The sequence below is a fragment of the Myotis nattereri genome (assembly GCF_964212035.1).
Source record: "Myotis nattereri genome assembly, chromosome: 7".
Classification (NCBI taxonomy): Eukaryota; Metazoa; Chordata; class Mammalia; order Chiroptera; family Vespertilionidae; genus Myotis; species Myotis nattereri.
In genome coordinates this window covers 21925580-21953103 of record NC_138082.1, presented here as the reverse complement: position 1 = coordinate 21953103, position 27524 = coordinate 21925580, and the positions used below count along the sequence as shown (strand labels likewise).

General features: G+C 38.3%; 1 protein-coding gene across 1 annotated transcript in view; it reads left to right on the top strand.

Annotated features, from left to right (window-relative positions):
• Positions 1-27073, top strand: part of USP37 (ubiquitin specific peptidase 37) — a 72048-nt gene extending 44975 nt beyond the window's left edge. The window contains exons 15-25 of the mRNA XM_081095370.1: positions 396-475; positions 3561-3725; positions 6122-6187; positions 8909-9050; positions 13831-14086; positions 14956-15122; positions 19683-19743; positions 22815-22930; positions 24625-24694; positions 25006-25144; positions 25673-27073. Coding sequence (XP_080951496.1) covers positions 396-475; positions 3561-3725; positions 6122-6187; positions 8909-9050; positions 13831-14086; positions 14956-15122; positions 19683-19743; positions 22815-22930; positions 24625-24694; positions 25006-25144; positions 25673-25760 — 1350 coding nt within the window. The 3' untranslated portion in view covers positions 25761-27073. The remainder of the gene's footprint in view (positions 1-395; positions 476-3560; positions 3726-6121; positions 6188-8908; positions 9051-13830; positions 14087-14955; positions 15123-19682; positions 19744-22814; positions 22931-24624; positions 24695-25005; positions 25145-25672) is intronic.
• The last annotated feature ends 451 nt before the right edge of the window (positions 27074-27524 follow it).

Sequence of the window (27524 nt, the reverse complement as noted above, 5' to 3'; positions counted from 1 at the left end):
TACACCTAACAGACCAGGAACTCCGCCTAACCTGAAGGTGATCTTATCTCTGCTATGGCCAAATGTTAGATATACTCTTGGCAGTGGTTCTTGTGTATGTATTCATGGGGAAAAGGTTGAGAATCTGCTACCGTAGAATCTATCATAAATTGAGTTACTATCATAAATTGAGATGTTTCCTTTGTAAAAAAGGGAATTAGGAATTCTGAAATAGGGCATGTTATTATAACTATATTTTGAGCATTAGGTCTTAATTTAGTTAGGTTTGTGGATACAAACTGGTCGGAGCTGTCAAGCCACTGAAGTAGTATGACTAAAGAAAATTAGTAGCATTTAATGGGATAATACTAATTCAACTTTATGCTTCTTTATTTTTCCTTCTTGTCTTTTTACAGGCAGAAGAAATTGAGTATTCCTGTGAGAAGTGTAGTGGGAAGTGTGCTCTTGTCAGGCACAAATTTAACAGGCTACCCAGGTAAAATTAATTGCTCTTTCATTTTTCTTTTTTAAAGTACTTACAAATATTACTGAATAAGTGAGGTTTACCAGAGTGGATTGGTAAAGAAGGTCAGTAGAGCTGAGATATGAAGAGGGTAGAGGATAGAAAGCTAGAATGGAGAAGACAGGAGGAGGGTTTGGAATGTTGAAGGAACTTCAGAGTCCCAAGTGATGGCAACGAGAGGACTTGACTGGTGAAACTTGGGAATAATGATAGTGAATACTAGTAGTTTTTTAATTAAATAATGTATAACATTCAATTATAATTTTTTTTCTTGTGTTGTGCTGTAGCCCCTCCCTCTCTTATCCCAAACTTTCAGTAAAAATCTGCTACAGACACATATATCTGAGTGTGAAAATAAAATAGGAAGAGTACTTTTCTGCAATTTGTGTATTTCTTTATTCAAAGGCTCTTATAAGTTGGTAAGTTTTCTGTAACAATAAGAATTAACTAAGTGCCCTAACCGGTTTGATTCAGTGAATAGAGCGTCGGCCTGCGGACTCAAGGGTTCCGGGTTCGATTCCGGTCAAGGGCATGTACCTTGGTTGCGGGCACGTCCCCAGTGGGGTGTGTGCAGGAGGCAGCTGATTGATGTTTCTCTCTCATCGATGTTTCTAACTCTCTGTCCCTCTCCCTTCCTCTCTGTAAAAAATCAATAAAATATATTAAAAAAAAAAAATTAAGTATGGAGTTTCTGGAACCTAGCCCCTAGAGCAGTGATGGCGAACCTTTTGAGCTCGGCATATCAGTATTTTGAAAAACCCTAACTTAACTCTGGTGCCGTGTCACATATAGAAATTTTTTGATATTTGCAACCATAGTAAAACAAAGACTTATATTTTTGGTATTTATGTATATATTTAAATGCCATTTAACAAAGAAAAATCAACCAAAATAATGAGTTTGCGTGTCATCTCTGACATGCATGCCATAGGTTCTCCATCACTGCTCTAGAGCCTAGTTCTTTTGCTCCTTTCTAGAAAATGAAATATTTTTTAAAGAAATGACTTTCTAAATCATAACAAAGAATTTGTTCTTTGCTATTTGTGAGTGTCTTAAGGCAGGAGGGTGGGAGGGGACAAATATTAAGGCAAAAGATTATTACCAGCTGTCATTAGTGAATGAAACCGGTGTACAATTAAAAATACTTGTTTCACCTGGCCAGCTGAATGTATTCCCTTTCTAGCTGTCTAGCTATATGGTCTTTCAATTGGTAGGAAAAAATACTGAGGGGAATTTATCTTCTTAGTTTTTTTTCTTTCTGGTAGGTCACATATGTTAAAGGTTAATTTATTCCAAACTTACATGAAATAGAAGCCTTTGTATCATAAGTCTTAATATTGTACTTTTTTTGTTTTTGTTCATTTTACTATTAAAGCCAATCAACTACTATTTTTGAAGGGTCTGGTATCTTTATCAAATCTACCTGGCTGGTGTGGTTCAGTAGTTGAGCATCAACCTATGAACCAGGAGGTCACAGTTCGATCCCCAGTCAGGGCACATGCCCGGGTTGTAGGCTCAATCCTTGGTGGGTGGCATGCAGGAGGCAGCTGATCAGTGGTTCTCTCTCATCATTGATGATCTCTCCCTCCCTTCCTCTCTGAAATCAATAAAAATATCTTTCTAATGTACTTAAAAATTTTTTTAGAAATCTGTTCATTTCTAGTCTACCTCATCTTTGTAAATCAGTGATTTTTAACTGTATCATCTGTCTTTCATATTGCCTTTTATTTTGGTATGATTATTTGAAGAGTTAGTCAAAATATTTGACATCTCATAATAGTTTTGTATTGCAGTTAGACTTCTGAATGCTTACATTTCTAATTATCAGCAAATTAGACAATTTCTTCACATCAGTTGTATCCTTGTGTTTTCTCAAGTTGTGAATGTGAAGGTTAGGAATTCTAGCATACTTTTAAAAGAAAAATACAGTTGATAACTTTAATTTACAGATTTTTCAGTTCGTGACTTCTGTGATGAAGGTATATGTATATGGTAAGAAATGAAACTGTTTTCCATAAATCAGACATTATTTTTGCAGAATTGAGGTTTATTCCCATAAAGTTCTGAAATTCACTTGTTAAAGTGTTCTTGTACACTATGAACTATATCTAGTCCATCAAGCAAAGATTATGTTCTGTATTAGAGATGAAAGGTTGCCACAGTAGCAATTAAGAAGAAGTGTTTTTATAGATCTAAAAGCCTTTTCAGACCCACAAACCAGATGTGCCATGAAATTTTGTAGAACTTTTAAGTAGAGAAAATTTTTTTCTGTTTGCCTTAGCTTTTTTCACAGAAAGTTCTAATGAAATAAGCCTACTTCTTATCAAAAATTATCTTGTTACCCTGGCCGGTTGCACAATGGTTAGAGCATAAGCCTGTGGACTTGAGGGTCCTGGACTCAATTCTGGTCAAGGGCACATATCTTAGTTGCAGGCTCGATCCCCCGCCCCTGTCAGGGTGTGTGTGGGAGGCAACCAGTCAGTGTGTCTCTCTCACATCAGTGTTTCTCTCTTTCTCTGTCTCTCATCTTCCTTTCCACTCTTTCTAAAAATCAATGGAAAAAATATCCTCAGGTAAGGATGAACAAGGAAAAAAAATCAGCTTGTCAAAAACCAGTGTTTACCATCCAACATAGGGCTGTTTAATGCTTTAATTAAAATTATCAGTGTTTATATAACACCTATTTTTTAAAACTATATAACATTAAATTTAAGAATTTAACCCAGTTATCAATATTAGCATTTAAAAATATAGCGTTCTTGCCTGATGTGGGGTTTTTTTGTGTGTATTTTGTTTTTCTAGGAACATTGTAAGTATTTTACCTAAATCCACCCAATGCCACTGTTTTATTTTTATTTCTATTCTTACTACTTAACACACTGCCTAGCACATAGCAGATATGCAGTAAATGTTCTTTGGCCAAATCTTTAGTTTGATCAAATGTATTCTTTAAATCAAGAGCTATTTAACATGGCTAGTTGCTGTGATCTTTTTTCACGAATGACAGAGCTACCTTTATTATGTACAAACTAGTGACGTCATCGTCTCCTGTTTTTAGGATCCTCATTCTTCATTTGAAGCGGTATAGCTTCAATATTACTCTCTCACTTAACAACAAGATTGGGCAGCAAGTCATCATTCCAAGATACCTGACCCTGTCATCTCATTGCACTGAAAGTACAAAACCACCCTTCACTCTCGGTTGGAGTGCGCATATGGCAATGTAAGTCCTTAAGAGAGAATTTCTTTGCCTTTGCTTTTAAAGTAGAAAGGCTTAAAATAATAATAATAATAATAATAATGTGGAAAGCCTGTAGTGTCTGATCAAAAGAATGACTAAGCTAGATAACACAGCTCCCAGGTAAAATCAGACCAAGAAGGAAATTTTAATTTTGCTTTATTTGGAGATTTTGTGTTAAATTACTGCCTGATTGAAGTAATTGTAATCAATTGAAGTAATAAAGTGCTTATTCAAAAATTTTCCAAGTACATTAGTTGCCTTTCATAAAAAGTTACCTCTTTAGGTAATAACTCTTAACGATTTTAGATCACTAGAACACAGTGTGATATATGTTAGGAATATAAACTTAATTTGCATGCTCATATGCATTATCTGAACATAAAATACTGACTCCTGTGTTCCTTAGAAGTTCTGTTTCATTAGTTCTAAGATAGGACTTGGGAATCAATATTTTTACCAAAAGCCTTTCTGGCTCTTTGGGGTATGGAAATTTGGGAAACACTATATTGAATGTTATGCTGGGGCCCCAAAAATAGATTTTGTCTTCATAAATGTATTATTACCAGTGGGAGTAAAGAACTTCAGTGGCTCCTAGAAATTTTTACATGAGAAAAGAAGTAACCTTTAATTTTGCTTCATCGTAAAATGCAAGAAAAACCTTAGGACTTTCTGAATACTGCTCTTTCTTCTGCATACTTGTATTACTTTGGAACCATATAATGTAGTTCCTTTTTATACTTGGACTCTAGTTTGAGAGAGTCATAAAGTTTAGGACTTTAGAGTTGAAAAGGACTTTAGAGATTTTGTCTAAACTCTTAATTTTACAGAGGAGACCCAAGGAGATTAAGTAATTTTCTTAAAGTCATATGGTTAGTACACCGGAAAAGCCAGATTTCTTGGCTAAAGTGGAATAAAAGACATTTCAGAAAGTGGATGAACATTTGCTAACGTGAATTGATACTGTTTCGTAAAAATGTCTTTCTCCTTGGTTTAATAATTGAAATGTATACTACATCTTATAAGTATATATTAAAGACCTTAACGGATATACTAATAAAACCTGTTCCAGAGATTCTTAATGTTTCTGGATTTTGTCTTACGGCCTTTCTTTGGAGTAGATGTGGGTTTTGTGGGTGTGTTTTTTGTTTGTTTTTGTTCGTTGTTTTTTTACTTGGTGCAACTGCCTTCTGCTGGTAGAGTTGTTACTCTTTCTGGCTGGCAGTAGCACTATATCAGCCTATCAATGTAGGCTCTTTATGAATCATACCAGGCCTGAAAACAGGCTCTCTGACTCTGTAATTTAATAGCTTTAAGACTTTGGACAAATTCCTTGACTTAGCTGTAGGGAAAATAATCGGGTGGTTGTCAACGTTAAATGCTGTGAAACACACGCATTCTTACTCCAGTGGCTGACGTCTAGTAAGTCCTCAAAAAATGAGAGCTATTACTATTTTATTGCTTAAAAGTAAAGAACTGGGACAAGATAATTTTTCCCAAGTTGTTCATATGCGTTACATTCGACTTCATTTACATTTGACTTTGTTTCCAATGCTGTTTATTTAGGTCATTAGATCAAGGAAAGGCCAGAGATAGTATTTTATTTATATATATATCCTATATAATAAAAGGCTAATATGCAAATCGACTGAATGGCGGAAAGACCGGTCACTATGACGCGCACTGACCAGATGCTCAATGCAGGAGCTGCCCCTTGGTGGTCAGTGTGCTCCCACAGGGGAAGCATCACTCAGCCAGAAGCTGGGCTCGCCAGCGGGCTCATGGATGGTGAGCACAGTGGCTGCGGCAGGAGCCTGTCCCGCCTCCGCAAGGCTCCTGCTTCCCTAGCAGTGCTAAGGACCCCTCAGAGGATGTCCAACTACGAGAGGGTGCAGGCCTGGCTGAGAGACGCCCCACCCCACAAGTGCATGAATGTCATGCACCGGGCCTCTAATACATATGTGTGTGTGTGTGTGTGGGTGTGTGTGTGTGTAATCTCCCCTACCTCCCCCCCCCCCCGCCCCCAGAGGAAGGGAGAGGGAGAGAGAGAAACATCAGTAATGAGAATCATTGATCAGCTGCCTCCTGCACACCCCCTACTGTGGATCGAGCCTAAAACCTGGGCATGTACCCTGACTAGGAATCAAACAATGATCTCCTGATTCATAGGTTGATGCTCAAACCCTGAGCCACACCAGCTGGGCCAGAGATAGTATTTTGTTTTCTCCTTTGGCCTCTATTGCTAGTAAAAGTAGTATAATTATTTGCTTTTCAAGAGGATAGATATGGGTCTATAGTTCAGAATAATTCATTTTGTAAATTAAATATATATTTTTAATAATATAATTGTATACATTGTATATTTTCTAATTTTCTGATAGTTCTAGACCATTGAAAGCCTCTCAAATGGTGAATTCCTGCATCACCAGCCCTTCTACACCTTCAAAGTGAGTTATATGTCTTGTGTACCCAAAATTTGTATTTTTAAGGATTTGGCTTACCCTAATTTCCAAAATTATTCCCTCCCCTTTATTGTTTCTCTTTTTGCATGATGACTGCTCTGTATTACTATACTTTGGAATTTTCTTGATTCTGCTTTAAACTATAATCTGGGGTAAAACAAGTTTTTAACAGTGAAGCAATTTGAGATGATCGTCTCAGGATTTTGTTCTAAAACATTTAAAATCATCTGTTAATATGTAATATTTTCATCCTATTTCTCTAGAAATTGACTGATGATGAGGAATGTTGAGGATTGAAGGGCTGAAATAACCCATGTTGGTGTAAAGCACCATCCCTCAAGGATAACATGGGAGATATCAAAAATATCTTTTTACTTGTTGCTAGCCAATCTGGGACTTCTTGTCTTAGACACTGAACTGAAGCTATTCTGAAAGGAGACAGAAAACAAACACACATTGGAATGTACCTGCTTTACAAATGTTTCATTTTTTTATTTTTTGCTTAAGTCCAAAAGTTTGTCCAAGATGAGACACAAATACTTTTTTTAAATATACCTCCTCTATGATTAAACTAGAACCACAGTTTCTTGATTAGACAATTTTAAATGTCTAAATGCTTGTCATTGGTCTTTAAAATTAGTTTTTCTAAAAATTTGATGTCCCAACATACTTTTAGAAAAGAGACATTTTTGTTGTTTAAGGGCTTTGGGGGGGCTTATATAACCATAAAATGACATTTGGGAATTGCTATCTTCTTTTCCTCCTGTTAATTATTTTTCAGTGCAATTAAAACCAGATGACTAACATGACTAGAAATGGTACCGATATGAATACTCTTGCCCGTTCTCAAGATACAAATGAGCAATACCACTTGGCTGCTTAGAAAGTGAGCAAGTGATGCATTTACAGGATGAATATTTTTCATTACTACAGGCAAGCTGCCTTCTGTGAATATAGTAACTATTAAATGGAATGCACTCTTTATGTACCAGATCACTGTAGTTTCAAGAAAGAGATGGTTTCATTGAGCATCATTATACTTGGCATGGTCATCTGTTCTCCAGGGTCTATTGGTATGAGAATTTGAGAATTGGTCAATAAAGGATGATTAGGCCCTAGAAGACCTGTCATGCCGATCAAACTTAAAAGAGGCTGAGTTATGAAGCAGAACACCATTGGATTGTCTACAGTGTCCTTTGTCATCACATTTGACCCTGGTATATTGATAGCCAGGTGTCAGCCTCATTCAGCCAAGTATTCATGTGGATAAACAAATTTAACATGTTCAGTTTTGCTTGGTGAGCATTAAATCAGAAATGAGAAGTAAAGATGGTTAATTGGCTATTTCTCAGTTATTTTTAAAAACTCTTTTGAAAACATAATGGGAGACTATTCAAGTGTTCCGGCTGAAATGCAGGGATATCCTGGCTGCTCTCAGCCAAAGACTATGTTTGGGATTATCACTGACCACTTGCCTCTTTTCTTTGATCTACATTGCTAAACAGTTCTCCTGGTTTCCACTGTGGCCTCTTATTTCTTGGTACCATCATTCTATATGTGTATGTACAGTTTTCACTTTAAATTAAATGCCTTTTTTCCAATTTCCATTTTACATATTTTACATAGTATAGCATATGAATTTATGTTAACCTCCATCAAAGAAAGTTTGTGCTCTTTGACCTTTACCACTTTTTCCTTTAATTCATTTTCAGCTCACTTGGAAGCCAACACAGTAACACCTTACTTATCTAGTATCATTGAAGAATATTTGATATTCCACATAAATGAATTTTTATATAACTAAAGTTTGTCTTTTTGAGCATTAATCTTAAAAAAATTTTAACCATTTTAGGTGGTTATATAGTCTGTAACTTTACAGAATTCTTTATATTCTTAAGTAAAATATATTGAAGATAATTTAAATATATTGTAATGACTTAGAATCAACATTATGAGTATCAGTTATTGCACTGTGTTTTAATATAATAATGCCCTCAGATGGCATTATTCTACAAGACGGTTTACCTTTACATTAAATGACTTATAGGTCTTTATTGCCCTATTTGTGGTTATTCTCTCTCATTTCTTAGCTCTCATTTCTTGATGAACTTGCTACATTATTTTATACATCATTTCCTGGGAAAGACGGGTCCCTGTCTAAAGAGTAAAGTATATGGGCTTTGAAATGCTGCCTTCCTCAGAAGCCTTTTTTCTTACTTTTGAATCCCTGTATTCTGGAAGGTAGAGGTTGCCAGATGTCTGACCTACATATAAGTGGATAAGTGGAATGTTACTGTTAATTTTAAAGTACATGGATCATAAATTAAAAGTTCAAAAATTAGTTCTCATACTCTATTGTCCAAAACATTTATTCATTGCTATCTTTGCATGCATTCAGTACTGTACTTGCTTTATAAAGACAATAACAAACTTCTTTGGGGCTGATCATTAAAAGAAAAAAGGCACAAAGTGATTGGTTTATTGACATATAATATTATAAAAGCTGTCTAATTTTCAAAGCATGACTCTTTTGAAGTGGGGCAAAGGTAATAATGTTTAAGTATACTTTTTGATATATCTTTATTTATGTTACATTATTTTCCATATAGGAAAAGCTTTTGTTTTATTTTGGACTTGAGTTTCAAAAAAATAATGACAGTGTTTATCAGTCTTATATAGGTTTTTTTATTTTCCCTTGAATTACAGGAATTTCCCCTTCAAATCCAAGAGCTCATTGGCTTTGAGCCTTGATTCAGACAGTGAGGATGAACTAAAACGCTCTGTGGCCCTTAGCCAGAGATTCTGTGAATTAACAGGTTGTGAACAACAGCAGGAAGATGTGGAAAAGGTAAGTAATTTCTTATCAGAATATATGACAAAGATTTGTATAGCTCTTAGTAGCCAAACAAATAATGCCTTTTATAACCAGCATCAGCAAACTTAATACACAAGATAGATCATAAACTTAATGGGTCTGTTCAAACACCAGTTGTTATGGTTTTTAATCATTTTCTTTATTTTTCAGTTACAGTTGATGTGCATTATTATATTAGTTTCAGGTGTACACCCCAGTGATTAGACATTACATAACTTACTACTAGTAAGCGATCATCCCAATAAATCTCGCACCCACCTGACCCCATACATAGTTATTAGAGTATTATTGACTATATTCTCTATGCTGTAGTTTATATCCCCATGACTGTTCTGTAACAACCAATTTGTATTTCTTAATCCCTTTACCTTTTTCATCCATCCTCTTAACCCTCCTCCCTTCTGGTAATCATCAAAATGTTCTGTGTATGTATGAATCTGTTTCTGTTCTGCTTGTTTATTTTTATTTTAGACTCAATTACTGATAGATAGGTATTTATATCTACAGATATATATTCATAGTGCTGGTCCTAGATCCACTTAGTGAGAGATATAGGGCACCCTGAGACCAGATGTTGTAGATTTGAGAGATTTTAGGAAAATCTGAAGCATGAGCCAAGACAGGCCACTCATATAGAAAAGCCACTGGAAACAGGTTGGGTGGGCCTGCAAGTTGGTGGAGCAGGGTCTCAGGGAATAACCAGGGCAGGGCAAACTGTGTAAGCCAGGTTGATGGAGTCTCAGTTATGCTGCCTGCCTGCCTGCTCTGTGTGGGGAGGGCTCATTAAAGGAACAATGGACGCTGCCAGCATTTCTGTCTTGGAGAAAGCTTCCCTTTCCTTCCCCCCATCCCCTCCAGCTTTCATCATGATGCTAGACAATGCAGTTCCCCCTGTATGTCTCTGGTGTTTTTCAGGCTGCTACCAAGTGGGAGTGAATCTGAGTAAGTCTACATGTGGGCCCTTTAAGAGAAACTGCCTGGGACTCCAGCAGCCCTCCCTCTCCTTCAGCCTCAATCCCAGCTGATTTTTATAGCCAGAAGTCATGGCAACTTCTCTTCCTGGCACTGGAACCATTGAGTTGGGGGGCCTGGTGTGGGGCTAGGACCCCTCACTCCTCAGGGGGCACCTCTGCAGCTGAGATATCCCTCCCGATTTTTATCTGTCGTGTTTGGGTGTGGGACCAGCCCATTCCACATCTCCAATCCTATCAGTCTATGTGACTTGTTCTTTAATTCCCTAGTTGTAGCACTTCCATTCATTCAGATTTCACGTGGTTCTGATGGTTGTTCTGTAGTTTAGTTGTTACTTCAGTGTGGTTGTGGAAGAATGCAAATACAGAGTTTACTTACACTGCCATCTTGACTGAAAGTCTCCAACACTAATTTTAGAATGTGCTTTCTATAGCTACAAAACCAGTCTGTTTAAAGTTGGATTGAGACTTTTTTAATTGAGATGTAATCCTCCTATCTAATAAAAAAGAAACATGGTAATTAGCCGTACCTCCGCTACCCTTCCCATTGGCTAATCGGGGTGATATGCAAATTAACTACCAGCCAAGATGGCAGCCGGCAGCCAGGCAGCCTGAAGCGAACATGAGGCTTGCTTGCTTCAGTGACAGAGGACTCCTACGTTCCCCGCCTGCCACTGCCGGCCTCTGAGCTTGCAGTTTGAAACATTGTTACAAATATAGAAGCTAAACAAAACCCCAGAAACCTGCTTTCAGCCAACTGGGATCTCAGAGCTAGAGTTGAAACAGTATTTCGATTATAGAACCCAAACAAACCAGATACCTGCTTTCAGCAGCCGAGGCCTAAGAGCTGGAGCCAAGCCTCAGAGCTAAAGCTGGCCCAGAATAAAAAAGAAAAAAGGGAGCGGTTGGGAGCAGTTGGGTCACACGCCAGCCTGAAAACAGCCCTCAGCCCCTCACCCAGACTGGCCAGGCACCCCAGTGGGGACCCCCACCCTGAAGGGTGTGTGACCAGCTGCAAACAGCCATCATCCCCTCATCCAGGCTGGCCAGGCACCCCAGTGGGGACCCCCACCCTGATCCAGGACACCCTTCAGGGCAAACCAGCCGGCCCCCACCCGTGCACCAGGCCTCTATCCTATATAGTAAAGGGGTAATATGCCTCCCAGCACCAGGATCAGCGGAGCCGCGAGGCCTCCGGCACCGGGATCAGCATGACGGGGCAGCGCCCAAACCCCCTGATCGCCCTGCGGCTCTGTGTGTGACAGAGTGCGGTGCCCCCAACCCCCCACCCCCCACGGGCCCTGTTCTGTGACGGGATAGAGCCATAACCTCCCCATCGGCCCTGCCCTGAGTGTGAGAGTGGCGGCGCCCCAACCCCCTGATCGGCCCTGCTCTGTGGGTGATAGAGGGCGGCGCCCCAACCGCCTCCCACGGGCCCTGCTGTGTGTGTGACGGGGTAGAGCCATAACCTCCCCATCGGCCCTGCCCTGAGTTTGACAGGGTGCGGCGCCCCTACCCCCTGATCTACCCTGCTCTGTGTGTGACAGGGGGCGGTGCCCCAACTCCCCTATCGGCCCTACTCTGTGAGTGACAGGGGGGAGCTCCTCAACCCCCTTATGGCCCCTGCTCTGTGCGTGACAGGGGTGAGCTCCCCAACCCCCTGATCGGCCCTGCTCTGTGCGTGACAGGGGGTGGTGCCGCAACCTCCCATCGACGCTGCCTTGAGTGTGACAGGGGGCGGTGCCCCAACCCCCCAATAGGCCCTACCCTGAGCGTGACTGAGGGTGGCATCGCAACCTCCCAATCCGCCCTGCTCTGTGCATGACGGGGCAGCGCCCCAACTCCCCAATCAGCTCTGCTCTGAGCCCGACCAGGAGCTGCACCTAGGTATTGGGCCTGCCCTCTGCCACCCGGGAGCAGGCCTAAGCCAGCAGGTCGTTATCTCCCGAGGGGTCCCAGACTGCAAGAGGGCACAGGCCGGGCTGAGGGACACCTCCCCCCCCTACCCCCCTCCCCCAGTGCACAAATTTTTGTGCACCGGGCCTCTAATTACAAATAATATTGTATTACATTTCAGGTGTACAATATAAGGACTTGATATTTGTACATATTGTGAAATGATTACCACAATAAGTCTAGCTAACATTCATCACTATACATAATTACCAAAATAATTTTTTATATATTTTTTATTGATTTCACAGACGAGGGGAGAGGGAGTGAAAGATAGAAACATCAATGATGAGAAAGAATCACCGATTGGCTGCCTCCTGCATGCCCCCTCTGGGGAGAGAGCCTGCCACCCGGGCATGTGCCCTTAACCGGAATTGAACCCGGGACCCTTCAGTCCTCAGGCTGACGCTCTATCCACCAAGCCAAACCAGCTAAGGCTCAAACGAATTTTTTTCTTGTGATGAGAACTTTTAACATTGACTGTCTTCACAACTTTCAAATATTCAGTACAGCCCATCTGGTATGGCTCAGTGGTTGATCGTCGAACAATGAACCAGGAGGTCATGGGTTTGATTCCTGGTCAGGACACATGCCCAGGTTGCAAGCTCAATCCCCAGTAGTGGGCATGAAGGAGGCAGCTGATCAATGATTCTGTCTCATCATTGATGTTTCTATATCTCTTTCCCTCTCCCTACCTCTCTGAAATCAATAAAAATATATATTTTTTAAATATGCAATACAAGATTATTAACTGTAGTCACCATGCTGTACATTACATCCCAGGACATATTTATTTTATAACTGGAAGTTTGTACCTTTTGACCCCCTTCACCCATTTTATATATATCACACACACATACACCACCCTCATCTAGCAATCACCAATCTTCTCTATATCTATGAGCTTGGGTTTTTTTGTTTATTTTTTTAGATTCCACATATATTAGTAAGTGAGACCCTGTGGTATTTGTCTTTCTCTGTCTGACTTGTTTCACTTAGCATAATGCCTTCAGGGTCCATCCATGTTGTTGAAAATGTCAAGATTTTCTTCTTTTTTATGGTTGAATAAGATATATGTATATTACATCTTCTTTACTCATTCATCCATTGATAGGCACTTTGGTTGTTTACAGGACTTTTAAGAAATGAAGTTTTAGATAAAATACTTTCTCCTGTAAACCTTCAAAGCTACTTTTATTTTTAAATTTTTATTTATTGATTTTTTTTTTTTTTAGAGAGAGAGAGAGGAAGGGAGAGAAAAAACATCGATTTGTTGTTCCACTTATTTGTGCATTCACTGGTTGATTCCTGTATGTGCCCTGACCAGAGATTGACCCCCGCAACCTTCACATATTGGGACAATGCTCTAACTGAACTACCGGGGCAGGGCTTCCTTCAAAGCTTTTACATATTGGTCCTCAAATAATTACTTGCTTTATTTTGATACTAATCGCTAATATGATGAAACCAGAGTAAATGTTTTACAACAGACTAACCACAAAAACTAAAAGTTTAAATAATGTGTGTGAAAGCATAACTACATTATTTCCTATCTTGACACATAATGATAGTTAATACTTTGAAGATACAAACTTTTCTAGGAGTTTGCATCATCTCATGCAACTGTTTAATTTTATATATGTGTGTGTATTTATTTTTTAATATACTTGTATTTTTATTTTATTCATTTATTCAAAGAATAAGAACTGAACCCAAAGCATCAAAGAAAGGAAGCTTTTTAGAAATAAAATTAACTTCTCACTTTAAACTCTAAGATTGCTATATTTGTAGTCATTCAGGTTTTCTCTAAAAGTAACTCTCTACTTCAGGATTCAAAATCATGCAGAATAGAACCTGATAAGTCTGAATTAGAAAACTCAGGATTTGATGGAATGAGCGAAGAAGAGCTCCTAGCAGCTGTTTTAGAGATAAGTAAGAGAGAAGCTTCACCATCCCTGAGTCATGAAGATGATGATAAACCAACCAGCAGCCCAGATACTGGATTTGCAGAGGATGATATTCAAGAAATACCTGAAAATCCAGACTCTATGGAAATTGAGAAACCTAAAACAGTCACAGAACCAGGTAGGTTTAATGAATATAGCTGTTAAGGCACAACTGTGTTCAAAATCATTATAGTGACAAATGGCTTCTAAATAATGGGAAGTGTGAGATGGATCTATAAAATGTATAAGAGTTATGTGGCCCACAGGCCAGAATTTCCCCACCCCTGGACTACATGAACAGAAAGAAGTTGATGGTTAATTTTTTATCTCCCTGGGCAATGTTCTAAACATATATGTTGTTATATACTTGTGCAATACATGAGATGTTTATTACATATTTTATGGAACTCTTTTTTTAATGTGATTTTACAGATTTTTGAAGGGAGAGGAGGAGAGAGAGAGAAACATCCATCAGCTGTGCCTCCTGCATGCTCCCTACAAGGGATCGAGCTTACAACCTAAGCATGTGCCATGACTGGGAATCATACTGGCGACTTCTCAGTGCATGGGATAATGCTCAACCAACTGAGCCACACCGCCAGTACTATGGAACTCTTGATTCAGAATATGTATAAGGCTTATTTGATTATTAATTCTAAAACACTCATTTAACATACATTATAATAAATGGGGAAAGCTCATTATTAGCTATTTTTGGTTGTCACAACTAGAGAGAGGGGTGTTACTGGCATCTAGTAAGTGGATACCAGGGATGTAGGCACAGGACAGCCACCCCCCAACAACAACAAAATTGTCCCACCCAAAATATCAATCGTTTTGAGATAGAGAAACGCTAGTGTACATGTAGTAAGATGAAATTGTATATCCCAAGCAAGCTATGTGTGAGGTTGAGGTAAATTACTCTCTGAACAGTAGATGTCACTCTAGTCCAGAGATTTCAGTTTATTAGAGAGGATTTCCCAGTTATGTTTTGTTCTGCTTCCTCAGATCCAGCCAGTTTTACTGAGATAACTAAAGACTGTGATGAGAATAAAGAAAACAAAACCCCAGAAGGACCTCAAGGAGAGGTTGATTGGCTTCAGCAGTATGATGTGGACCGCGAAAGGGAAGAGCAAGAGCTTCAGCAGGCCTTGGCTCAGAGCCTCCAGGAGCAAGTAAGATTTATATTGCTACTTTCTCCATCCTTTATCTTCCCCAAGAAATGGAATAGTAGTAGTAGTAGTAGTAGTAGTAGTAGTAGTAATCTACATATATAAAAGGCTAAGCGACTGTCTAACCAGTAGCTATGATGTGCAATGACCTCCAGGGGGAAGATGCTCAACATAGGAGCTGCCAAGCTGCGGTGACTTGGCAGCTGCGGTCCTCAGGTGACACACCCCGATTCCAGGGTGTATCAGCCAAGAACCGCCCTTTCGTAATCCAGGACCCCTCAGGGGATGTCAGAGAGCTGGTTGCAGCCCAATCCCTGCAGGCCAGGCCAAGGGACCCCACCTGCTGGAGGTACCCCACTCACTCCACAGATGCCCTTCTTGCCACGGCACCGCCCCAGGTGCAGCCTGCCAGGGAGGGGAAGGGAGGGACCACAGGAGGTTGGCTTCAGGGTGAGTCTCACCCAGTCCTGCCCCTCAGGCCACCTTCTAATTAATTTCCTTTCAATGTGCATGAATCTGTGCACTGGGGCACTAGTAATCTAATCAAATAATAGACAAACATGGTAATTGACCGTACTTTCGCTACGCTTCCCATTGGCTAATCAAGGCGATATGCACATTAACTGCCAACAAAGATGGTGGTTAATTTGCATACATAGGCGCAATGCTGGGAGGCGAAAGGGGAAGGACAGAAGAAGCCGCCTGCCGCTGACGGTGATCCGAAACCCAGGCGGCAGGCAAGAGCCAGGTGGCATGGCAAAAGTGGAGAACCCGGGCCGCCTTTGCCTGGCACGAACTATGCAGCTGGGAGAGGAACGTCGGGCTGCTGGGAGCAGGGCGAGAACTTCCCGGGGTGGGCGTTCAGGCAGCTGGGAGTGGGGCCGGGACTTCTGCCGCGTTGCCATAGCAACGCGGCAGAAGTTCCCGCCCCGTAGCTGCTTGCTCATTCACTTATTTGCTCATTCATTCACTCATTCACTCACTCATTCACTCACTCACTCAGCAAACCCTCTCAGGTCACTGGCACCAGGCCAGGCACTGAAGTTGAAGCAGGATAAGACAGAGCTATGTCCTCAGGATGTTAGTAATTCAGTAGGGCGAAGCAGGCGAGGCAGTTGTACGCACAGATGCAGTGTACTGGGTTCGGTGAGGGCTGTAATTAACGCCGACTTTATTCTCTTGATAAATTGGGGCCTCGGGAGCCAGGCTACCCCAAGCCTGTAGGCCTGTGCCTAGGCCAGGAGCGGCTGGGGTCCCAGAACATGACAGAGGATGCAGGTCGGGCTGAGGGGTCTGACCCCACCCCTCACCCCCCCCACCCCCAAGTGCACAAAATTTTGTGCACCAGGCTACTAGTAATAATAATAAAAACCAACATGTTTTAAACATTTATGAAGTGTCAGGCATTGTTCCAGGTGATTTGAATACAATGTCATTGATCCACCAAAACAAAATAAAAACTTTGGGGCTTTGCATTGGTTTTGAAACAGAAACTTTGGTAATTTTTCTGTTTTTGAAAATCCAAATGCAGCAAAATATATTGTTGGTTACCTTCCATTACAATAATTCATTGCATGCTAAAGCAAGATGGGTTACTAGAGATTATCCCAATGCAACCTTATTTTGCAAGATGTGGAAACAGCCAGTATAACACTATGATTTTATCATTAATATTTTAAGGCAAAGTATTTGTTTTGGCCATTTTCTCACAATATGAGTCCTTTCCTATAAATTGTTTGACATAAAATTCTTAGGAATATTATCTGAAATTTAGATTTTAGTCATAGACTAACATTTATCTGCTCTTTATATATAGTAGAGGCCCGATACACAAAATTTGTGCAAGAGTAGGCCTTCCCCTGGCTGCCAGCACCAGCTTCCCTCTGGCACCCGGGACCCGGGCTTCCCTCACAGCCCCAGCTTCGTCTGGAAGGTCATCTGGTCTAATTAGCATATTACGCTTTTATTATTATAGATTCTGTTCTTTAATTTTTAGTTCTTTATATTTGCCAAAGCTGTCTGATTTGCACTGTGGCAGTAATCAAGGTATCTGACTAAAAAGTGTTGTTTTCATGCTTTTGTAACCCTATGCAATCCAAGTCATGTGATTAATAAAAATTTACCAATGCTCCCTAGAATGAGTGAACAGTTTTAGTATTTACAAACAGTCAGATTAAGAAATCTAATTTCGCCTGGCTGGTGTGACTCAGTGGTTGATTGTCAATCCATAAACCAAGAGGTCACCGGTTCGATTCTGGTCAGGGCACGTGCCCGGGTTGTGGACTCGGATCTCCGATATAGGGCATGCAGGAGGTAGTCAATACATGTTTTTTTCTTTTTTTTTTTTTTTCTCCGCCCGTCCCCATGTTTTTTTCTTATTGATGTTTCTATCTCTCTATCCCTCTCTTTTCCTCTCTCTCTAAAATCAAAAACATATTTTAAGAAATTATTAAATAAGAAATCTAATTTCTCTAAAACAGTGGATCTTAAGCTTAACTGCACAGGTAATATTAACCTGGGAGTTTTAAAAAATACTGATGCCTAGGTTATTCTGCCTTTCAAATTCTGAAGTAATTGATCTGGGCTGTGGTCTGGGCATCTAGATTTCTTAGTTTTCTTTTTTAAAAAAAATAATAAGAATTTTTTTCTTTTAGCTGCATCCCTTGATTCTACTGTGCAGCCAAGGTTGAGGACTGCTATTTTAAAACCCTTTCAAAACCAGCTGTTCTGTATTCTTTTATTTATAAATAGTTCCTCACTAGCTACCTTGTCATCAAGATGTATACATGTCAAACTATTTTACAAATAATATAGATCATTTGTTTTAGAAAACTTATTTTTAATGTAAAAGACCAAGGCCTGATTTCTTTCTTTCTTTTCTTTATCTTCATCTAAGGATATATTTATGGATTTTTTAGAGAGAGACAAACATAGATTGGTTGCCTCCCGTACACACCCCAATGGTACGATACTCCAGCTGACTGAGCCTCCCAGCCAGGGCAAGGTCTGATTTCTTAATAGTAGTACCTTGTAGTATTTCTTATCAGCTGAGCTCATTAAAACTGACTTACAGGACGGGGCAAAAGAAGTTTATGGTTGTTCATATGAAAAATAATACAATAACTAATAAATACTAGTACAAGAATAACTCTGTTTCACGTACTCACAACTATAAACCTACTTTTGCCCCACCCTGTGTTTTTTTCAGGTGTGAGGGTAGGATTATAAGATGAAGTTTCTTTAGTTTAGTCTACTTGCATTATTCTATTTAAGAACTAAAAGATTCTCTTTCTGGTTTCAGCATAGACTTTATGTATTTGGATAATTTTAAGTAATCTTATTTTCTCTTAGGAAATATTTATTGCTTTCTTGAATACAGTATTTATTGCTACAAGTACTATAATGCAGAATAGTTCATTCTGAGCTTCTCATATACTTTAGTAACTTTAAAAACAAGTTCAGATTTGAGGAAAGTATAAAATAATTCTGTTTAAATTATATTTTTTATTCATTCATTGTTTATAAATTATCTTTTCTCTAAAGATGAGAGGGAAATTTTTTTATAGTCAGCGTTTCACTATTTCTTTTTATAATTAGTCCCCTAATTGAGACATTTTCAGAGGTACTAATTGTTCTCTAAGAGAACCTTAGATTTGCCGAAACCGGTTTGGCTCAGTGGATAGAGCGTCGGCCTGCGGACTGAAAGGTCCCGGGTTCGATTCCGATCAAGGGCATGTACCTGGGTTGTGGGCACTTCCCCAGTGGGGGATGTGCAGGAGGCAGCTGATCGATGTTTCTCTCTCATCGATGTTTCTAACTCTCTATCTCTCTCCCTTCCTCTCTGTAAAAAACCAATAAAATATATTTAAAAAAAAAAAAAAGAGAGAGAGAGAGAGAACCTTAGATTTTATTAGAAAAGTAACAGTCAACAGTATTCATTTAGTACTTACCGAGCGTCTATTATGTGTCTTGGTTTCTTCAGCAAGAACAAAAATAGAAATCTATGAATAATATCATGTGGAAATACTGTTTATCCTGCTGTCATAGATTTCTGGTCAGTGGTGTGCCACAGCCAACTCACTCTTAGCTCAGGAAAGCCAACTTGTACACACCTCTTTCCAACACTGCATTCAGTCTCATGTTGGTAGCTTAAAATTGGCCATTGTGGGAGCACTTATACCAGGAAATGAACTGTAAATCAGGGGAGAGTAAAGAGAGCAATTTGCTAAGTATCTGCTGTATGCCAGGTATCTCGTACATGTAAGAAGAAAGGGGATTATATCAAAATGTCACTTTGAATGGCTTTTGGTTAGCAAACCAAATTTCACTGACAAGAAGAGATAGCATTTAAGCTTTTTTAATCCCCCAGGTTTTGTTTTAGGAGGATAGTGTAGGAAAAAGTAAAGAACTTTTCCACATCCTTCAATAGGTCATGTTCCAAACATCTATGAAATCATGTAATATATTATTAACAATATTTCTAGAGCAACTGATTTTTATCATCACTAAATAAGTTTAATCAGTACCTCTTTAAGTGCCTTAGTTTTATTCTTGTCTTTTTAGGAGGCTTGGGAACAGAAAGAAGATGATGACCTCAAAAGAGCTACAGAGTTAAGTCTTCAAGGTATGGAGATTATTTTAATTACTTTTTTTTAATGGTGAAATGAATCACACAGAGAAAAGCATGTAAAATTTATTTTTAATAACAATAACAAATTTGAACACCTCCCAGGTAAAGAAATAGAATCTTAGAAGATACCTGGATTCCCCTTCTTTCCTCCTCCCTCTAAAAGAAACCACGATTCTAACATTTGTATTCATTAGTAGTTTGCTTTTTAAAAAAAAAAAACAACAACAGTATTTACTGTATCCATATTCCTAAACAATATACATTTTTTAATTTTGAAAAAATTAAATAGCAGGGACAGTCTATCTGTAATCCATTTATATGAAGAGCAGTACTCCCACTGTTAAGACTCCTGGGAGAAAATAAGGTGGCTTCAGTTTCCCCATGAATTTACAAGAGCTCACTCTGTGAAAATCAGTGGGCAGTTAGAGCGAGTATTCAAAAGAGTAAGGTTCGCCGTAGTTATGGCATTTGGCAGAACTAATATATGAACCAGGTGCTGCAAGGCCACAGGGACATGTAACCACAGGAAGTGAGCTAAGTCTGTATTTTCTGTTTCTAAGATTATTGAGGTCTTCCTCCAACTCTCAGAAATAGATCAAAGCAAAACATTTTGATAGTATAAAATGAGAAAGACTGGTCTAGACACCATGACATGCAGGAAAGAGCAAGAATTTGGGACATGGTTGAGACTATTAAAATCAGAATTCAAGCTAAGCTCACCCAGGCATTCTACTCTCAAATTAAAAAGATGGTATTATGGTGATGGTGATGTCCGTGTCGAATCCTATTGCTCCAGTCTGGACTGGTTTCCCTCTACATCCATGCACAACCATCCTAAGATCACCCTAATCATTCTCCTTTCTTGACTTATTTGTACTTTGATAGAGAGCACCCCCAAGTAGTTTTCTTGAAATAGAGGGGATATGACTTATGTTTTTTTTTTTTGAAACCTTGCAAGTTTTATTCTACCGTAGTATTTTATTAGTAGTCTGGCTAAATATAGAATTCCAGGTTTGCAGTCATTGTGAAAACATTGTTTTCCACCAACTTCATGCTGCTGGGCAATGGGAGAAGTCTTGTTTGCAGGGTCGCTGTGTGAAAAATCTAAAGCTGTTCTTTCATTATCCTGATGTGACCTCTTTTTCTCTGAAAGCTAGTAGTATATTCTCTTTGTTTTTGCTGTAATGAAGTTTCACAGTGATGTGCCTTGATGTGGGTCTGTTTCATCCGTTTTGCAAGGCACTTGATGAATCATTTTAATCTAGAAATGTATCCTTGAATTCTAAGAAATTTTCACTGATTTCCTCCCTTCCACTCTTTCTCTTCTCTTTTGAAAGTCATATTATCCAGACTTTCTAGTATAGTCCTTTTAATTTTCTTATCTCTTGTTTTGATCTTGTCATTTTACTCTACCTCTAGAAAGTTTTTCCAACCTTATCTCCAACTCCAAAACTTCTTTTGAGTGTTTTATTTCTATACTTATTTTTTTAAAAACTGATTTGTTTTGTGAATGTTCCTTTTTTGTAATTTTTTGTTTGTTTTGGTTTGGAAACAATACCATCTCAATTCTCTGAGAATATTAAATATAGTTCATTTGTTTGTTTATTTCAAGTTTACTATAGCTGAATAGATTCCATCTCTTTCAGATTGCTCTGTACTATGTTTATTATGGTTTTTATATTTCTTATTAGAGGCTTTCCTCGGATATCTAGTAATACTTGATTGTCAGCTTATGGTTAAGAATAGGGGACTAAATAAATGATTGGACACTCTGAACACATGAATCACTGGGCTAGTCAACTTTTGAATTTTACAGGATAGGACTGTATGGGGATGATGTTAATATTTTATCCTGTCTTTTGGCTGGTCAGATTCCTAAAGGATTTTCTAATCTCTTTCCTTTGCCTAGAGATAAAAGATATGGCTGCCAGAGTTCTGAAAGGCAAGTATAAGAATAGGACTGAGGAGGAGGATATGCACATCCTTCAGTATGCAGGCTGTTACCTACTCCTATTTTCAGTGTGGTACTCATAGCCTCCCCTTTGCCTGGCACACTCTATCCAGAAACTATTTTACCCTCTTCACAGAATAAAGTTCCAGACTTTAGTTATTCTAGCAGCATCAAGTGGGGTAAAGTGGATCCTAGGAGTCTGTTTCTCAAATAACTTTCATCTAATCATTATTTTTATCCCCTACTTAGCCTCTAGTTTCAGAGGTACCTGGTATTTCCAAGTTGTATGTCTTTTGAAATTTTGGTGATATAAATTGGATGGTTCTCAATTTTTCCATTATGGCTTAGGATTTGACTTTGGCTTTCTCAGGTCTGTCACCCATCTACTTTCAAATTCCAGGATTTTGAGGCCATAGTCTTTTTTCCTATTCTTCCCATTCTTAGGTGTTCATGTCCTTTAAACCATCCGTCACCAACCGGTGGTCCGTGAGGTCCAAAAGGTTCGCGACCGCTGCTTTAAACAGCTCTATTCTGTGATTTTAGTGGAATTAAATATCAGAGCAAAGAGCCATTTATGCAAAAATGCTCCTGTGATTATTTAAAGATAGACTTATTTAAAGAAAAAAAAATGGGTCTTGGATTTGTTTGTGTAATGTATTTAAGTTGAAATTTAAGAGTTAAAGGTTAAATTTCCTTTATTTTTGTTAAATTTCAAGAAAATGATTTAATATTAAAGAGAATGAAAGGATAGTGACCTTTTTATGGTCTCTTTTCTGTGAGGTAATTTATATTTGCTGGTGTTGCCTACATTATGCACCATGTACTTAAAAATTGTTTCTATAATATAGGATTTAATACACTTGGATTATCTTTAAAATTAAATTCTCCTCTTCAGTTTTATTCTTTGTGTGAGTTATATACCTTTCATATAGATATATTTAAAAGGAAACGGAGCATTTCTTTTACAGATATCAGCTACCTGAGTTGTTGGTCCCCAGAATTGGCTGGGTGAATTGGATGATAACATGTGTACCCAAGCTGTTCTTTTCTTCCTAATCATCTCTTTGTGTCTATTCCAAGAAATTTTACAAGACTCTGTCTTTGTGTTCTTCAGAGTTTAACAACTCTTTTCTGGATTCATTGGGTTCTGATGAAGACTCTGGGAATGAGGATGTTTTAGATATGGAGTACACAGAAGCTGAAGCTGAGGAACTGAAGAGAAATGCTGAGGTAGGTGACTTTCCGTTCCCTGAGTAGCACTGGTCAGTCGGTCAGTATTGCTTCTGCTCTTCATCTTCATGGGCCCCACTGTCAGTTTCCATTGAGTTGCATTTCTGCCCCTTTGGTAGCCGTCAAGTTGTCTTCACTTTCTCTTGTCCTTTGCTTCTCATTTCTTACAAGATTCAAAACAAAATGGAACAAAAACAGAAATATTTCCTGACTACCTTACGTACAGTTAGGTAAAACCAAGTGACATGACTCTCAAAGTCACATGTATATTAAATTTCTTTTAGTTCTACTGAAACTATAAAAACGGTTAAAAGTAATAATGTTACTAGAACGCATTGGAATCTTTCATTTTTTTTTACTGTATTTTTAACATTGAGCATTTATGTTGTTTCTGTTTTTTCACTGTAAAAAATAATACATTAAGGAACTGTATTATTCTAACATTTTCTATATTTAGGATTTTTTCTCTAAATCCCTAGAAGTAAATTACTACATCAAAGTTTATGACTATTTTAATGATTTCTGGTTTCCATATAGCTGTATTTGTTCCCAAAATTATACCTAATAGTGCTGCCTCGGTGCAGAAATATCTTTTCAGTTTTTGTTTTATTTTTTTTACTAACAATATTTTAATAGCATTTTTAGAAATATTTAAAATGTAAATGTTCACCCATAACCCCTACACCAACTCTCTCTATATATATATATATATGTGTGTGTGTGTGTGTGTGTGTGTGTATATTTTTTTTTAATTGATTTCAGAGAGGAAGGGAGAGGAAGAGAGAGAGAGAAACATCAATGATGAGAGGGAATCATTGATTGGCTGCCTCCTGCACGTTGGACTGAGTCCACAACCCAGGCATGTGCCCTTGACCGGAATAGAACCTGGGATCCTTCAGTCTGTAGGCTGACGCTCTATCCATTGAGCCAAACCAGCTAGGGCAACTCTTCATTTTTTTATTCTGTTATTGAGTACTTAACTATTGACATACTATTTTTATAGAACTATGGTTATTATGTGCGTTTTTGTAGGTTTAGAAAACAGGATAATATGTTGGTAACCCACGTGATTTTTTAAAATAGCTGAATAGTATGGTATTGAGTTGCTGTACCACTAATGGTTTAGCTATTATTGGGCCTATTGTTAGTTTCAACTTTTTTTATTAAAGATAATCTCTCCCTCTCCCTTCTACTCTGAAATCAATAAAAAAAAATATATAAAAAAGAAAGATAATGCTACAATAAAATAATTTATACATGTACTCTTCTTTTGAATTATTTTTTAAAACACATTTTTATTGATTTCAGAGATAGAGAGAGAGAGAAAAACATCAATATTGAAAGAGAATCATCGATCAGCTTGCCTCCTGTATGCCTGACACTGGGGATTGAGCCCACAACCTGGGCATACCCTGACCTGGAATCAAACTGTGACCCCCTGGTTCATAGTTGAACGCTCAGCCATTGTGCCACACCAACTGGGCTTGAATTATTTTTTAGGATACATTCTTGTTGAGAGTAGAATTCTTGGATCAAAGAATATGAACAATACCAACCACTGGATATTTTATTGTATCTGACTTTACACACACACTAAAACTTAGCCATGTCACCTTTGATAATAAATTTAAAATTAGTGTTTTGCTTTTTATTCAAATGAGGAGTTTAAAGTCATGCCCACTTCTGTTTTCCAGACAGGATATCTTCCTCATTCCTATCGGCTCATCAGTGTTGTCAGTCACATTGGTAGCACTTCTTCTTCAGGTAAATGGACAAAATGATTTTAGCATTTTATAAATAAGCAGCCAACATTTACTCCTTATTAGGTTGTTTTGTGCCTTGCTTTGTGAGGTGTAAGTTGAATGCATCAAGAAAAACATTGAAGTCTTTTGTCAAAAAGTTGTCTGGTGTAGTATATTTCTATCTTAAATGTTTCTGCTTGTATTTTGAGTGGTTTTTAGAAACTTCTGTAGGAGTAAGGTAGAGGGGGTGGCTGTTTTTCTGAAACTTCCTATACCTGAGAGACATGCAAAAAAATTTTACAGACCTCAATTTTCAGATTTTCTTTATTTCAGGTCATTACATTAGTGATGTGTATGACATTAAGAAGCAAGCGTGGTTTACTTATAATGACCTAGAGGTATCTAAAATCCAAGAGGCTTCCGTGCAGAGTGATCGGGATCGGAGTGGTTACATCTTCTTTTACATGCACAAGTAAGAAACTCCCAGATCAGAAGACATGGGCTAAAAATTACCCAACTCTTTTTTCTTCCTTAAGAATAAAATGTTCCCATTATTTAATTGGTTGATAATTTTTTGTTTTGTTATCTTTGCTTAGGGCTCATGTTTTATTTCCTTATAAGTCCAGAATATTTTCTCTCTTAATTCAGCATTAAGTACTCATCACACAGTAGCATCTAGGTATGGAACCTAAGATTTTTTTATGATAGAAGCTGTCTTATCATAAACCTTTTTGGTCTTCTAGTTGTATCAGCTAGAAGATCTGAGTTATATCTGTGGAAACTACATAACATTTTTATGAAAGCTGGCTCTTGCCAGCCTCCTCCCTCCTAATGTTTTCAAAAATCAGCACTTGGGGTTAAGATGGTTATCAAATGAATGAGCTGCTTATGTAATAAAATTTAGGTACCAAATGGGATTATGCAGGCTTTATCATTATCTATTTTCTGTATATTCTTTGGCTTTGCTCATTGAATGCTTATTTTTTTGTTTTATTTTAAGGGAGGTTTTTGATGAGCTGCTGGAAACAGAAAAGAACCCTCAGGCATTCAGCATGGAAGTGGGGAAGACCACTCGTCAGGCCTCGTGAAGAACAAACAAACTGCTGGGTTGGCAGTGTGCACTGCATATTCTCCCTTACTGTCACCCACCTCACTTTCCTCCACCTGAGGAGAAGTTAGAACTCTATTTGATGCGGGAGCAACAAACAGCTCAGGGCCAAACCAAAAGATGAAAGTTGCAGTTATGTGGAATGCTCCATGCTAATTGTTTTATGGAAACTTTGGTCTCACCTCTATAGCTGATTATCTTCTTTTTCTCCTACAAGAGTAGCACTTCCTTTTGTCTTGGAAATACTTGTTGTAAATATATATATGTACATACAAACATATATGTGGAATGAATGGAGCCTTAAAGAGTTAGGATGAGCCACCAGAGTATACCTGCTCAAAATTAATAGCACAGCAGTTTGGAGAAGAAATTAAGTTGTCAAAGAATCCATTCACCTGAGAAATGTGTACAGATATACATATCAGTTGACATTTGGCTTTTATGTTCCTTGAGTAGTTTCACTCAAGTCTGTAATCTTTCATGTGTGTTTCTTATTAGTAAAGGTCACTGGAAAATAAGCTCTCCATGTTACACTAATGACAGTTTGTCCTCCTTACAAAGGAGGGGCATTTCTGCCACCTGACTTGGGGGGCTATTTTTTAAAAATTCATGGATTCGTAATGCTTTTGCTGTTTACATGTAGTCCCAAGAAATGGATTGTTGTTGGTGCTTGGAATATGTTTTGGTCCCACATTTGGTATTTATTATACACTTTGTATTTCCTTTAAAGAGATTCCTTCACACAGTATATTCATTGTATATCATCTATATTACAGTGGTGAAGATAGAATAATTATTTTATGGAGCAAGCATTATCCTAACAGAGTTCAACCAGAACTTTAAAAGGTAGGGAAATAATATTGTCCCAATTGGGACTCCCCAGCAAGGATACTTAGGGATAAGGAGGAATACTAGAATCTCTGTCTCTCCAAGAGGTCAAGAGGAGTATTCTTGTGTTAAAAGTTAAAATTCTGGACCACTAAAGCTAAAAGCCCTACTATAGTGTGAAATAAGTGCATGAGCTGTAGGATAAAGCTTGAACATTTAACCTTCCACTGTCTGGCTTTGCCCTTAAAACAGAATGGGAATTAAAAGTGTGATTGGTTTAATAATCCCAAGAACTAATATATAAAGGTGCATAATGTATTTGTTCTACTTTTTAGGTGCTTCAAGTTGAGGTTAAATGGGGGTACAGCATTAATTGCTGCATTAATCACTCAGCTGACATAATCAGCTTGGTTCAGCAGCTTGTGAAACTATATAAAGAATGAGTTTGAAAGTAGAATTCTGTCCAAAAAATAATTTTGTAAGCCCAGGGATCATTAGGATCATACAGAGTTAAGTATAGCAATATGAAACCTTCAATATTGTTTCTTTTTGCTTTTTTATTGTAAACAAATTACTCTTCTGAGGTAGGGAAAAAACTGTTAGCAGGTTTTCAAGTGTAAAGTTCATTGTCACAGAAGATGCAACACCTTTTCTGGAAAATTGCCATAAGAGAGTTCCAGCCCCACTCTTAAAACTTGGATGTGTTCTGACATAGTAACCTCTTCTAAAATTTTGAATTTTTGGATTGTAAACAGCCCCAACACTCTTGCTTAACTACTGATAAAAGCTTTGCTTCCTACCACTTACTTAGATATTACTCCAGTAAACGTTCCAAATGGTATGGTGGTACAATACGCAAGAGTAGTATAGAGCAGAGGGAAATATTTGTTTTAAAAACTTGCTTTTTATGTTTTAT